Source organism: Pomacea canaliculata, linkage group LG4 (genome assembly GCF_003073045.1).
Source record: "Pomacea canaliculata isolate SZHN2017 linkage group LG4, ASM307304v1, whole genome shotgun sequence".
Taxonomy (NCBI): Eukaryota; Metazoa; Mollusca; class Gastropoda; order Architaenioglossa; family Ampullariidae; genus Pomacea; species Pomacea canaliculata.
This window is the reverse complement of record NC_037593.1, coordinates 13846387-13859778: the sequence shown is the minus strand read 5'-3', so window position 1 is coordinate 13859778 and position 13392 is coordinate 13846387. Positions and strand designations below refer to the sequence as shown.

General features: G+C 37.7%; 2 protein-coding genes across 6 annotated transcripts; both read right to left on the bottom strand.

Moving 5' to 3' along the window:
* Positions 1-712: 712 nt before the first annotated feature.
* LOC112561370 (dolichyl-diphosphooligosaccharide--protein glycosyltransferase subunit STT3A) lies at positions 713-8533 on the bottom strand. Its single transcript, XM_025233821.1, has 15 exons — positions 8404-8533; positions 7614-7753; positions 7045-7227; positions 6503-6648; positions 5919-6116; positions 5555-5665; positions 5150-5230; positions 4778-4934; positions 4145-4380; positions 3784-3945; positions 3302-3490; positions 2967-3083; positions 2159-2261; positions 1822-2010; positions 713-1518 (listed from the first exon to the last, which is right to left on the bottom strand). Exons 2-15 carry the CDS (start codon positions 7720-7722, stop codon positions 1373-1375), a joined length of 2127 nt encoding a protein of 708 aa, XP_025089606.1. The 5' UTR covers positions 7723-7753; positions 8404-8533; the 3' UTR covers positions 713-1372.
* Positions 8534-9654: 1121 nt separating this feature from the next.
* Positions 9655-13378, bottom strand: LOC112562315 (kelch domain-containing protein 9-like). 5 transcript variants are annotated; one of them, XM_025235498.1, is made up of 6 exons: positions 13303-13378; positions 12421-12502; positions 11703-11912; positions 11112-11330; positions 10607-10807; positions 9655-10138 (listed from the first exon to the last, which is right to left on the bottom strand). In XM_025235498.1, the coding sequence occupies exons 2-6, from the start codon at positions 12433-12435 to the stop codon at positions 9761-9763; spliced, it is 1023 nt and encodes a 340-aa protein (XP_025091283.1). In that variant the 5' UTR covers positions 12436-12502; positions 13303-13378; the 3' UTR covers positions 9655-9760. The 5 variants fall into 5 exon arrangements, with proteins under 5 accessions (XP_025091283.1, XP_025091287.1, XP_025091286.1 ...); XM_025235502.1 differs by having other exon boundaries at positions 11703-11917; positions 12426-12502; XM_025235501.1 differs by having other exon boundaries at positions 11703-11917; positions 12426-12502; positions 13055-13347.
* Positions 13379-13392: the final 14 nt, after the last annotated feature.

The window sequence follows — 13392 nt, the reverse complement described above, 5'->3', positions numbered from 1 at the left end:
AACATTACAAAAACGTGTTTTTCAAGACAAATTCCTTCTAGAGGACTTGGGAGTTAAGCACGCTGATTCTTGGTGGTTTTCAGTCTTGGCTCCAGAGCTCAGTCACATAAAACAGCAGTTATAAGCAGAAAAAAGGAGCAGTAGATGATCTTGCAGTTACTGAATATTTCACATGCACAATTCTTGTGCACTGTCTCCCGATTTTTAATCTAGGATGAAATGTTAAGCGGTCAAGTTTCTGTTGGTGTGAGGGCAAAAATCATAGAATTGTTAGCAATGGAGGAAGTTGTAAAGAACTAAGTGACAACTGCTGAACAAATGTTGCCAACATCCAAGTTTGGGTAGGTCTTGTTTTGGTCATAAATTGTTTACAAATCGAGGACAAAATAGAACTTGCATGTAAACATGACCTTTGTAAAAGGACACCGGGAAGGTATTTTACAAAGTACTTTATCCATTGCATATATTGATACGTTTTAAGAGGGTTTTTTTTTTTTATCTATTGCTTTTGTCTTATTTTTGTGTTTTATTTGATGGTGCCCCGTGCGCTGTTTTTCCTCTTGTGAGTATTAAGTTATGAATGGAGTAGAAGAATAAAATGCCAAGATATGCCAGTTTTTGTCAGAGCAAATGAAAGTTTCTGCAGGTGTGCATTCCAAGCAACTCTGATACCGTCAAAACAAAAATGCACAAAACAATATATTAACAATTGTAAAATATATAACTTATTTAATCATGAACGCCAGTGTATAAGGATGATGTTGAACTGTTAGCCATAAACACTGTTCTTCATACCATAATTATGATTAGCCTTGGAAAGTTGGATGTGTCAAAAACCTAAGGGCATAATATGTTTAAAGGGCACTGAAAATATTGCAAGCATACAGCCACTGAATGTATTCTAGCTACTTAGGCAACAAGCATACAGGCAAAAGTAAAGCTGTATTTTGCATACAGTCTACAACATCTGGCTGTTGTGCACACAGTCTATACATATTCACCCTTTTAACATAGATGATACTGATGATTATCAAAAGGAGAAACAAGTTCAGATGATGGAATAATCCTTCGTCCTTTTAAGTGTGTGTGTATATATACATATAAGGTGCATATTTGCATCTATCATTTGAGAATAATAAAGCATTTATTTCAGCCAAGAAAATATTGTCTATATCCATCTTTAGCACTTCTTTTTGACAGGGAGTTGTGCAAATTTATCAGGAAGACAGGCGTTTCATTCATGGATTCTAGAAAAAGCCATGTCATCAAAGGATCAACAACAGAGTTTGAGATAAGAATCCTAACACCCTGACAGCCCAAGACCCATGTGTAGGTGTATTACTAAAAGATTCTAGGAAATATGTACAGCTGTTTAAACACCCCTGTTTTCCAAGTCCTTTACTTTATAGATGCGCACCAGCCAGTGTTCAGTGGTGTATGCTTCCTCTAACACATCCAGTTCAAAGTCCTTGTTGCCTATTTCTGCATTGCGGACACGATCGTAACCAGTGGGCTTACCTGCATGAGAGAAAAATAAGCCTGGTGAGATGCTACTTGCAAGATTTGTCAAAAGAGTATCGTTTTATATTTAAGTTTAATATTTTACTGAACACATTTCAATAAGCAAAAGGATCAATGAGCTCTAAAGGTTATCAGAGATTTTTCTCCTCCGTTTTCATTTAACACCACCTCCCACTCCCAGGAGCAAGTGTATGCACCTACCATTAAATTTCATCACATGCACACAGCTATAACAACACTCCCTCCAAAAAAAAAAGGCATGTAGGGTAGAAAAGTCTTTCTTTCTCCGACAGCACTTACCACTCTCAGTGTACACAGCACCAAAGCGGTAATAACACATTTTGTACATCAAGCAGTTCAAAAGAACTGGCGAGCCTTCACGGTCCACACGGAACTCCCCTTGTGGCGTGTAATAATCCATCTCATTTATGTGACGGCCCTTCTCTGTGCTTCCACCAATGCGGACCATCCACAGAAACTTGTTAATGTCTAACACAAACAAAATCACCATTAAATTTGACATTGGTACAAAATATTTATTCCTGTTATAATAAACAAATCTTCAAAACTGTAGACCCAAGTTTTCATCAGTTCTATTTTACCAATTAAACAGAAAACAAGATCTAATTCTTCTCACCATCAGAAGAATATCCAGTAAGGCCTCCAAATATGACCAACACATAGTTTACATCCAGCTCTCGCATTATTTCATAGGCCTTCTCTTCTGTCGATGCCATAGCCTATCACAAGAAAAATTAACGAAAACACTGTTACTAAATTATTTTAACAACAATAGCAACCACAGAAATGAACAGAATATAAAAACCTTATGAGCAAGACCAGTAAGCCTGACATTTAAGTCACTTCAGCATTAACAAAATGAGTAGTGTACAGCACTGTCATAATCGGTCATTACTGGCTCTTTGACGTTCACTTTGCCAAGTCTGATGTGACATATTTGACAAGTCTAGAGGCATGATGAACATGACCAGCACAGCTGGTGTGACAGGTTTAACTGTAGAAAAATGCTAAATTTGCCAAGCCCACACGAATACCTGATTTATGAGGCAAGGTTCCTGGGTTTCTAGCTTGAGTAGCTGTGTGGGAGCACCTCAATCCTTAAATTAGGCACATAATAAGTACTTCTTAATATGAAAGACAACAAAAAGGGGCAGCTGAGCTCTCCTTTACAGAGAGAGTCCCTGATGGGGTGGTCCACTGCTCCTGTGGCTATGGGACTCTTACTTTTACCCTATGGCTCAGCTGATACAACTGCTACCAAGGCACGCTTGCCACAGTGCATAAGTAACCACAAGACTTCAGGGTTTACACCATCCATAAGAGTATGCTAACATTATTTCACAGGAAACCCATTTCAGCAGGATGAAATCAACAGACTGTTTACATTTAAATCACCTACAGAAAAAACACAAAGACCATCTCACCTGTCCAACTCTGGATATATGAGTGTTGTTCCATGTATTGTTGTCAACTAAAATGGTTCTGTTGGCCATTGCTGTGATCTGATAGCCATAATCCCACCACGACATAACTTTTGCATCCTGAAGCAAGCAAGCAATGACCTTATGACCAACAAAGTGAACAGAAAAGGCAAACTGCACCCCATACATACATGACAGGCTGAATACAGATAAGAATCAGTGTACAGACAACTGAAAAAAAAATACCAAGTTTTGCTGTACTACTATAGATGGTATTTTACTTTCCCACATATATAAATATAAACACGCACACATAGGGAGAAAAAAGTCAAACTTGCCTCTGGAGTATTATGTCGCAGCCAGTAATATGCTTCACGAAAATCATCAAAGATAATGCGGCTACCATCACCTCCCCTGGCAGAGAGGACGATAGAAGGACTGGAGTAAGCTTCGGACGTCACCCATGTACAATGGAAAGTGTACATGATAAGGAATGCAGTGACAATGAGCACCAGGCCACTTGCAATCTGAGCAAGAAAGATGTTTGCCACATTAAGCCATAATCTCTTAACCCTGATTTTTTTTTAAATCCTTTTTTAATTCACATTACCTGAGATTTTTATCAGATTTTATACAAATGTGCATTAAAGTTCCTATGCACACCTATTTTTCTGCACCTTTCTTTAATTCATTTAACTATTCTCTTAGTCCCAATCAAACCGCTAAAGGATAAACAAAATACTTGGCAGTAATAAGGGTTGGAATGTCCTACGGTGTGGAGGTTTGGGGGTAGGGTTAGAGGGAAAGCATGATAGCATACCTCATTTTTAAGTGGATAAGTAGAGTCTATTTTCTTAGCTTTCTTGTCACGGCGCCCTGAGTCAAGGTTGCGCATGTAGGCAGACAGGATAGCAGAGACACCAATGCCAGAGAGAATGCACATAACTGGTGCCAGTACCAGCATAAGACGCACCATCACACCCTGTCCAGGTATATACACCAAAACATGTTACACATATTTTGGCTAACAATTTGAACTCAATTCCATACTACTTGCATGTGCATGTATTTTTGCACTCTCCAAACACTTCTCCCTTTCCTCCAAACACATTTACTTTTCCCCTTAACACAAAATGGTAAGACTAATATTAATATTGATATTAATGCTTTCAAGAACTCACTGCAAAGTAGATGCTGGTGACCCCATACATGATGATAAAGATGTTGGCATCAGTCAGCTTAGTGAAACAGAAGTACAGACCCACTGGGAACATGAAGACAAGAAGCTGAAGGTCGAAGTAGAAGGAGGACCAGGTTGTTGGCTGATGCTCTGAAACTGAGGCGATGATGGGAATGTTGTTTTTGGCATATGAAGGATCCAGAAGGGAATAGAAACGCCCCGTCCATGGTGAGATTTCTGGAGTAGAGGGTTGAGGAAACCAACTACTAAGCAAGTTTCCATAACTGCCACTTACACTTGTTCAATAACACCATGTCCATCTGCTGAGCTTTACTCTCAAACTTCTCTCTCCAACATTCAAATCTTGAAAAATCAAAAACACTAGTAAAAATGTCACAAGCAAACTTTAAGAGGCCAGACTCACACATAAGCAAAAGCAAATGATTTCATAACATTTACTTAGACTGTAAACACGCATAGGCACTCGTGCACACAGATGGGTAATAGTCCATAAAAGAAACTATGCAGTCTGCTAGTTTTTGAAATGCAAAATCTTGTGCATCTTTATATGATGATTTTGTCAGTGTTTTTAACAGATCTCCCATCTCTCTATAACCAACCGAACAAAGGATACTGCCCAGAGCAGTGGCCACGGCTGCTGCCCCAAAAGCCAGCACGCTAGTGATGAGAACAAGGCTGCGGAACAGGATGCCAAACTGCTCTCGAGAGAGACGAGAACGTAGGTATTCAACAAAGGCATAGATCTGACACAGTCCAAAGACTCCTAGAGCCTGAAAAACATGACACATACAAGCCATCATTTAAGGACTTGCCCTGAGATGAACTACTGAGACACTTGTTATCTCTTTATGCAAAGTCTACATTCAACATTAAACAATTCCAGAAAATTAACCCTCAAATAAATGCTGCTTACACAGTAAATATTTCCATGCATAAATGCTTTCATAATATATACAACACGCATCTCATCTGCCATTTGACTTACAGCCATATGTTCTGATGACTGAACAGGCTGGAAGCCCACAAAGGAGATTTGCATAGAGAGGAGGGTACCAAGGCAATACACCTGCAAAAAACAGGGATGGATAAAGTCAGTAAACAAACTTGTATTAACATTAAATCCCGAATACACTTCCTTCAGAACAGTCAAGCTTTACAGCTTTACATAGCACATGCATATCTACATGCATGCACATGCTTACAGAATCAGTCTTTAGAATTGTCCACATGCTCATGATCATGAGAACTTATACACACAAGCACACTCCAGCAACCATTTTCAACTCATTTTGTTTTCCCCATTTTCTGCCATCTTCTCTAACCCAAACATGCACTGTACGATGCTCCTGTAAACTGGGTCATGCAAGTCCCCATAAAGAATATATCTTACAGTAGAATATGCCACATAAATTTTGTGAGAGAAGCGACCAGTGATCATCAAGGCAAGCACGTGTAGAGGTATCAAGTTGATGAGAAAGACGTAGCCTCCCCATGAGGATACCTGCAAAGGAAAAGCAGGCATCACACAATCTGCATCCACAGATTCTTCAAGCTTATAGTGAACATTTTAGCCATTGGATACAGAGACTCATCATTTTGCCCTTAGAATCTATTGCTATCATCAAAGTGATGGGCCCTTTCTACTTTAGCCCTGTATTACTTGATTAGCGTAAAGTTATAAAAACTATACTGAAACAAAGTCCTATACTCTTTCTCTCTCACTCACATATGTACATGAACACACGTCTTCTTACCATGTAAAAATAGGCCAAAGCACACAGGGCACTCCAGTAGAGTGACCCAGTTTTGACAGACTTGATCCACATGTAGTAAGTCAATAACATGCAGAAGATGGCAATGCCTTCATTATCATATGAGCCTGCCACTGAGCGGGAGATGTAACCTGGCACAATGGCTAGCATGGATGCTGCCACAAGTCCTGCTCCTGCATCCTAAAAGAGGGGGTGGGTCGAGAAAGTGGAGGGTTCTTTAGAGGGGCAATCAATATCCGAAAATCTCAAAATACCTTTATAGCTGCTGAAATGACTTTATTATCTTCCTGTCAGACTGGTGTTAAGCCTCTTTCACTTTAAAGTAAATAATTTTATATACATATAATGATGATACTGCCATTATTACTTGCCATTGCCAAATGACAAGTCGGCAGTTTATGAGTCAAAAGAAACAGAATGATCAAGATAATTTACAATGTATGGTGTGAATGTGCAGGTGTTCTATCCAGTGAACTTAAAAGTACCACTCATATGTCAATAACAATATATCACTGCACTACCACTCAATGCATATTCAGCACAAACAATATAGACAGCCTACTCACCTTCAACTCTTTCGTGAGAAAGAATGTGACAAGAGTGGTAAAACTGGAGAAAAGAGGAGCTAGGAAGACACAAACATTGCGCACATCAATTGTGACATGGAAGAAGTTGAGGAAGTGGTAGATTGCCGCTGAAGTCACCATCAAACCTACACCAGCATAAATAAGTAAAATAATGACTTATATGCTGCATTTTTTTTCTTGAAGATGATGAAAGATATTTGAAATGATTGAGATTAAATGAATAAACTGAAGATTTCCATGATAAAAGACTGCGAGAGAAAGAAGGAAAGAGCAAAATTTTAAAAGCACTATCAATAAAAACAAATGGTCTTTTCATATTCTTCAGAAATGCTCGCTTTCCCTTCAGGTTGAAGTAACCAAAACATTTTCTAATAACTGGTATCAAATCAATTTGCCACAGTTATATAAACAAACAATTACTTCCATTTAACCCTACTTATTAATTATTAAATTCATTTTCATTTAAAATCAGAATGACAGTCCCATTTTTAATTTATGACCAAGTTTAAGACTGCATTTACCTGGGTATATTGTGCCACCAATAATACGTCCCAGTGGGTACCAAGCTCTATCATCAAACCAGTTGTGAAAGTTGTAAAAACCCTCTTCAGCCAGAAAACGTGTGGTTCGGTAGTTGAAGTAAGGATCAAATTCGTGAATGACACTCTCAAAACGCAGCACAGAAAAAAGACGTGTGGAAAATGCTGCAAATGAATGATAAAAGTAAGTGATGTTCACAATGGCCTCACTCCATTTCTCTTATCTCCAACCACTTATGCATGTGTACTTATGCATGTGTACAAATAGTTTCATTTATAAATTATACATGTGATATATAAAACTGACTGAAGCAAGTTTCCTGAAGCAAACAAAGAGAAAAGCAAGGTAGTATGTCAACAAATTCATGTAGCATAATATGAATGACATGAAAAGGCAGTATTAATCCCTGTCCTTTGATATAACCAGTCTATGTTACATTCTTTACCAAATACATATTGTGTATCTTGACTCTTTAAAGCCAAAGTGGATGCCTGTTTCAGTGAGTTAGTACACATTTACAAATATAACTGCTACATCAATAATAACTTACATAAGATGGCAGCAATTGCCAACACCATCATTTTCAATAAAGTATCCTGCTTGTCTGGAGACATTCGCAGCAGCCATTGTGGCCCCCAAGATCCAGTAGCTGATTTCATCCTTCAAAATAAATCTGTCTTTCTACTCTTCCTGAAAAACCCGAAAAAAATGTTTTAAAAGCAAATCTAAAATGTTATGTCACAAAAATACTACAGAAACGCATGGCAACAATGCACAAGCAATAATAGTAATTTATGTCTCTTTTGATGCTTTTTCATTGCAACATCATTGAAACACTGACATATATGCCCTATCAAAATTTATTTTCTTCGGTTATAATGCCAGAATACAAAATATTGAATCGCTGATATAATAACAGTAGTTGGTCCAACAACGGGGTGTGTCAAGTATGTGGTTGGACTAGGAATTGGATTAAGAACTATAAATTTAAAGTACACAATTCTTCGACCTGGTAGATACTTAAATTAACATTCTAATTTATGGATAGGTTTTAAATAACGTGGACACCTGTCACTAAAACAGCGTTAATGTGCTACCCTAATACTAATGAATAATCGGTACCCGAGTATCGCTCTACACAGACCACTGCCACGTCTTCCGAAGTCAAGTAACGGAATCGTGGACTCTTGCAACATAGCGAGAACAGTCTTTGCTTAAATTGTATTGTCCCTACGAATATAACTACCGAAGCTAAACAAAAAACACAATTTATTTTGTATAAACATATTTGCATGTGTACGTAATTGTACGTCGTTTGCATCTAACAGCATGCCTCTTACCCGGTGAGTATGGCGACGATCCAGACAACTTTAGTGCCTTTGCAAGCTTTCATTTGATTGGTTCACTAATCGGCGTCCTAACCTTTCGGTACATTTACTATGGATCAGACCCGTGTACCTTGATAAATATGAAAACAAAATATTCAGCAGTGGATTACGGAAACAAAACAGCAAAACAAAAGCAAAATGATGTGCATATATAAAGTATTACAAATACTTAACTATCTGTTGAGACTTCGCTAGAGGAACACACGAGGAAAATAATCTTTCTTTGTCATAGACAAATCCATTTTCCATTACGCAGGAATTTTTTTTATTATCTTTCTGTTATTGTCCAAAAACCCGTTTAGGATACTAAAGTACAAAATGGTTAATGATTTATAAATTCTTCCCTTTTTCCCCAAATTTCACCAGCCTAATCCATGGCTGCATGCTATTCTTGGCATCAGTAGAAACACTAAGATCGCAGCCAAGTACTTGAGTATTTGGAGCTTTTTAATGCTATGTAGCGTATGACATGGATTAGTGCTGCTCAATACGTTAATTTGTTTTATATAGTGGTTTGTATTTAACAAGTACACGCCCTGATGTCTGGGACTGAATAACCGTTTGACGACAAGACTTCAGTTTGACATGCTTACGTTTTAAGCGCAAAAAAAGTTTACATGCAAGATGCGTTTTGAAAAGCACCAATTAAGAATGCATACGGGTTGTGTTGCAGATAAGTTTTAAATAATCAAAGCAAGATCGGGTGTTTAGATGTATATGCTAGATGCTGCAAGTCAATTCCAGGAGTTTGTTGTAGTAATGTTGTGAATCGGTGATGCTTGGCATTTTTATGCTTTTTGATTTTAATCTTGGCTTTGACTTTCAGTTCACACAGCTTAAAAATATCCCACTAGGTTATACTTCATTTTTCAAAGCCCATGTTTTAACATGAGACTTGTTCAAATTTCATTATAGATTGTGTTGTGCATTGATTGGTTGTTAGGGTGGTCAGATTATGGTGTTGATCGAAGTGTGATAAATTTTTATGTCAGTCCTACTAATTTGGAATATCTACAACTTCCAATTTCTCCCCCTAGCCACTACCCCTACAAATCTTTTCTTTCATTATGATGATCTTGATCACCATTGAGAGGGAAGGTATACACATCCTACCTGCTGTTTATAATTATTAATACATAAATTGGCAATCACCAAGCACTCAAAGTGTAGCTAGACCATTCCATTACAAACATCAGTCACAGATTATTGTTTTTTGAATAATTTTATTGCTTATCCTTCAGAAAATTTATCCTTTTTCAAAACCACAGAAAATGGCAGCATATAAAAAGTCCCATCAAAGCTTTGAGTATCATGTGTGCACAAAAAGTTGGTAAGCATCTCCATGTACACTCGATTTTCCGCTCAGACCTCCATGCATGACAATGGCATCTTCTGTGTGACAGCAGACATGTCCAGCACGGCCCAACCTGGATATGCCCAGATCATAAAACTGGGTAAGAGGAGTAAATGCTAATAACATCATCTGCCCCACTGGCTCCCGGATTCGTCCATCAAATGTTTCACCTCCATGGATAAACAAAACACCTGATCCTGATACTGCACTGTGATTTTTACGTCCACATGGCATTTTGGTTAAACTCCGGAAGCATTTGGCTTTAACTGCCTCTGCTAAAGCAGACATAACCTTACAAGTGGATTCTGGAGGACTTTTGAAGCCTTGCATCACCTGTAGCATGTTCAAACAGAGGAGACAGACACATTTTACAATCTTGCTAAACATTCAGGTTTTCTTGCTGTGAAAAATTGATATTTCATATAACAATAGTAACTATAGTTGTCTTGCACTGAGACTTGAATGCAGAAATGTCATATTAAGGACAAAAAGTAGACCTATCCACATACAAAGTACACTGTTTATAGAAAAATAGACCAATAAATCTAGGCCCATGCGTGTTTTTATTGTCAGCAAAAGCCTACCCACTCCCTCTCTCTCAATATATATACACCAGCAACAAAGTGAACTGAGGACAATTATTTAGCTGAATTTTTACATTTCAGTCAAAAGCCATGGTAATGAACAATTCAATAGGCGTGTCTATTAACATACAATTTTTTGGGAGCTCCCCGACCATTTAAACCTTAAAAAAAAACAGACAAAATACATTGATGTTAACGAAGGGGAAAAAACAATCACCTCTAATAGATTGTCACTGCGTCCACCAATAATGCACAGCTTGGATCCAACAAATGATGCAGAATGCCCTGAGCGAGATGAAACTGCAGAGCTGTATTCAGTGTAGCAAAACTTTCCTGATGATATTTTGCCAGAAAGGAGATATACATTGCCGTGGCGACGCTGGGTTCGCAAGCTTCCTTCACGACCAATCACTAATATCTGTCACAAGAACAATAAGCGAAAGTATAGGTTCATTCCTTGTTACTCCTTGAGAAGCATAGGACTGCAACAACACCTCGCCAGCAGACCTGGATTTGGGCAGCCCCCCTCAGTTGGGCCCATGCATAGCAAAGTATAAGATAGGTCTAACTCTGGCTCTTACTTTTATTTATGACAGCAGCACACTAGTCATAATCCCTGATAATTACTTAAAAATCAAAACAATTATGGGTGTATGACACTTAAATTTAAATAGTAATTAAACCTACTTCAGGTGTTTGGTCATGTTGATAGCAATACTTACATCTCCTGAACTGAGGCAAGAAGCAGTGTGTGAACTTAGGCCTGCACCGTCTGGAAATCCTACTGTTGTTACATGCACCCACTGATTTTCTTTAACATCATAGACATGGACCTCTGGTGTGCGCACTCGGCCATTCCAGCCACCAATCAGAATAATATATCTCTCTTCCAATGGAACAGCTGTATGGTGGCTTAATGTTGGGCTACCTGGAGCTCGAAGCTAACCAAAAGAAATTTGCTGCTACATTTGATCTACAAATCTGTGAATTTGTATGTCCTGAAATCATACACTTTATCATTCAGTTAAATTTATGTATTCATGCAAACAGGAAGCTTTTGCCTCAAATCAGATATATTCTGATTTTATAATGCCGTAAATTTTATTTTGTTATCCTGTTTACAGATAAGCCTCCATTATAACAAATCATTGACATTTATCCTGCCAACTTTTTAAAATCATGATCTTTTAGGAGTATCCAACTTGAAACTGAGTTCTAATAAAATTTCAAACAAACAAAATTGCAAGAGGAACTACTGCAAGCCAAACAAAATGTTTGTAATCTGGTCAATGAAATAAAACAATGAAAAAGACCTCGGTCCATTGGCACGTCTTTAAGTCAAGTTTGTGCAGCCCACTGCTTGGTAGCTTGGAGTCTTTTTCTGTCACTCCACCATGGATGAACAGTGACCCCCTGATTATGCAGGCTGCATGAAATGCTACACATGGTCCAGCAGGAGCCAGTGGTTCCCATTCAACAGTAACAGACTTGCCTTCCTGAACTTTTTCCTTGATGAACTGAGTCTGTGCTTCACGCATAACAACAATATTATAGCACATGAAAATGTGAAGCCAAGGCAAACAAAAATAACAAAGAATTTAAATATCACATATTTTGTAGTTGTGAATTAAGCTAGTGCTCTAAATAATTAACTGTTTGTTTAAGATATTTGGCAAAAGCTGTCACCCTGTATGGAGATCATCTTGTAAGTGATGACTGTATTTCAATGAACTCACAAAAGGAACATAAATACTGACTAGTGCATATCACTGAAGCACAAACACAAATAATGCTTATAAAATAATAATATAAGATTGAGAGACAAAAAAAAAAAAGGTCTCTGTTACCATTTATCAGTGATAGGTTTCAAAGCAATAAACTACAGTTCTCTATCCATTCTACAATTTGCTTAATTAATAATCCTGATATGGCAACTAATCTATAATATTTTTGCCTATTTATATAAAATTAGTTTCATAAAAATGTAAAGTCTATGCTCAATTTTAAGAGTGTTTTAAAAGGAGGCTTTACCTTACTTTGTTGCATTTTAGGTGTACTACAGATGTTTATAAATAGCCATGCCACCTGCTTTCTTCTCAAATCTCAAGTTTTCCTGTAAATCCATGGAAAAAAGTTACTACTGTAAATAATGCCACTCTTAACTACTTAAGTACTTATTATCTACAGTTTAAAATTTCGAGAAAAGAGATTTTTAAGAAAATTCTGTAACTTCACGATTACTTAACAACACAAACAACAAAAGACTGATCTAAGGTATATATATTCTTTATATAGCTTACACTGTGTCAGTGATCGATAGGCACACACATGTGCACGTCCAGACTGGTAAAGATAAGAAAACTCACTGTGACAAGCCACAAGATAATTAAGTTTATCACAAGGAACAGGACAAACGGTATTATTCAAAATTGAAAACTACCATTACTGCAATGCACCAACTATCAAAATATTGCTTGATAAATATCACACTTTATTTATCCCAGTGGGCAATTCAGGGCAGCTAGATAAGGAAGCACAAAAAATACCACAACATTTACATCCCCCTAAAAAACATCCATGGTTCAGACAGCTCCATTATAATTCAGCCTCAGTCTGTTGTCCTGCATGCAGATACACAGAATCGGGAGTGGAAAAATTAACTCACGAAGGATTTCAGACACTTTCAGAAGTATCTGCCTGTTACATGTATATATAGTGTCTGAAGAGCACTCAATAGAGTTGTCCATTGACTTTGGAGAAGTGGATAAAACATGATGTATAAGCAGCTCTTGTCTTTCACCGATAAACTGTTGTAAAAATAAATAAACGAGAAGGACAGCACGCTCTCTCTGTGTGATCTATAAAAGAGCTGAAGAAAATGTACAGTGAGTTCACATGGTCGCCGTTGCCTACCAAGCTGTCGTCGTTTCTACACAGCCAGACATTTTCTCCAGCTTCCCCGGATGTAGAGAGTCAGGGAAGGGGGAGGAAAAAAAATACTCC

Bases quoted from the DNA above. Each gene is read 5' to 3' on its own strand.
- LOC112562315 (XM_025235498.1), bottom strand. The intron at 10,808-11,111 runs GTAAGTATTGCT...TTCTTGTGACAG, and splicing joins CTTGCCTCAGTTCAGGAGAT to ATATTAGTGATTGGTCGTGA. The intron at 10,139-10,606 runs GTGATTGTTTTT...AACATGCTACAG, and splicing joins GCAGTGACAATCTATTAGAG to GTGATGCAAGGCTTCAAAAG.
- LOC112561370 (XM_025233821.1), bottom strand. From the start codon at position 7,722: ATGAAATCAGCTACTGGATCTTGGGGGCCACAATGGCTGCTGCGAATG. The intron at 6,649-7,044 runs GTAAATGCAGTC...ATGCTGGTGTAG, and splicing joins TGGTGGCACAATATACCCAG to GTTTGATGGTGACTTCAGCG. The intron at 5,666-5,918 runs GTAAGAAGACGT...TTTCCTTTGCAG, and splicing joins CTTTGGCCTATTTTTACATG to GTATCCTCATGGGGAGGCTA.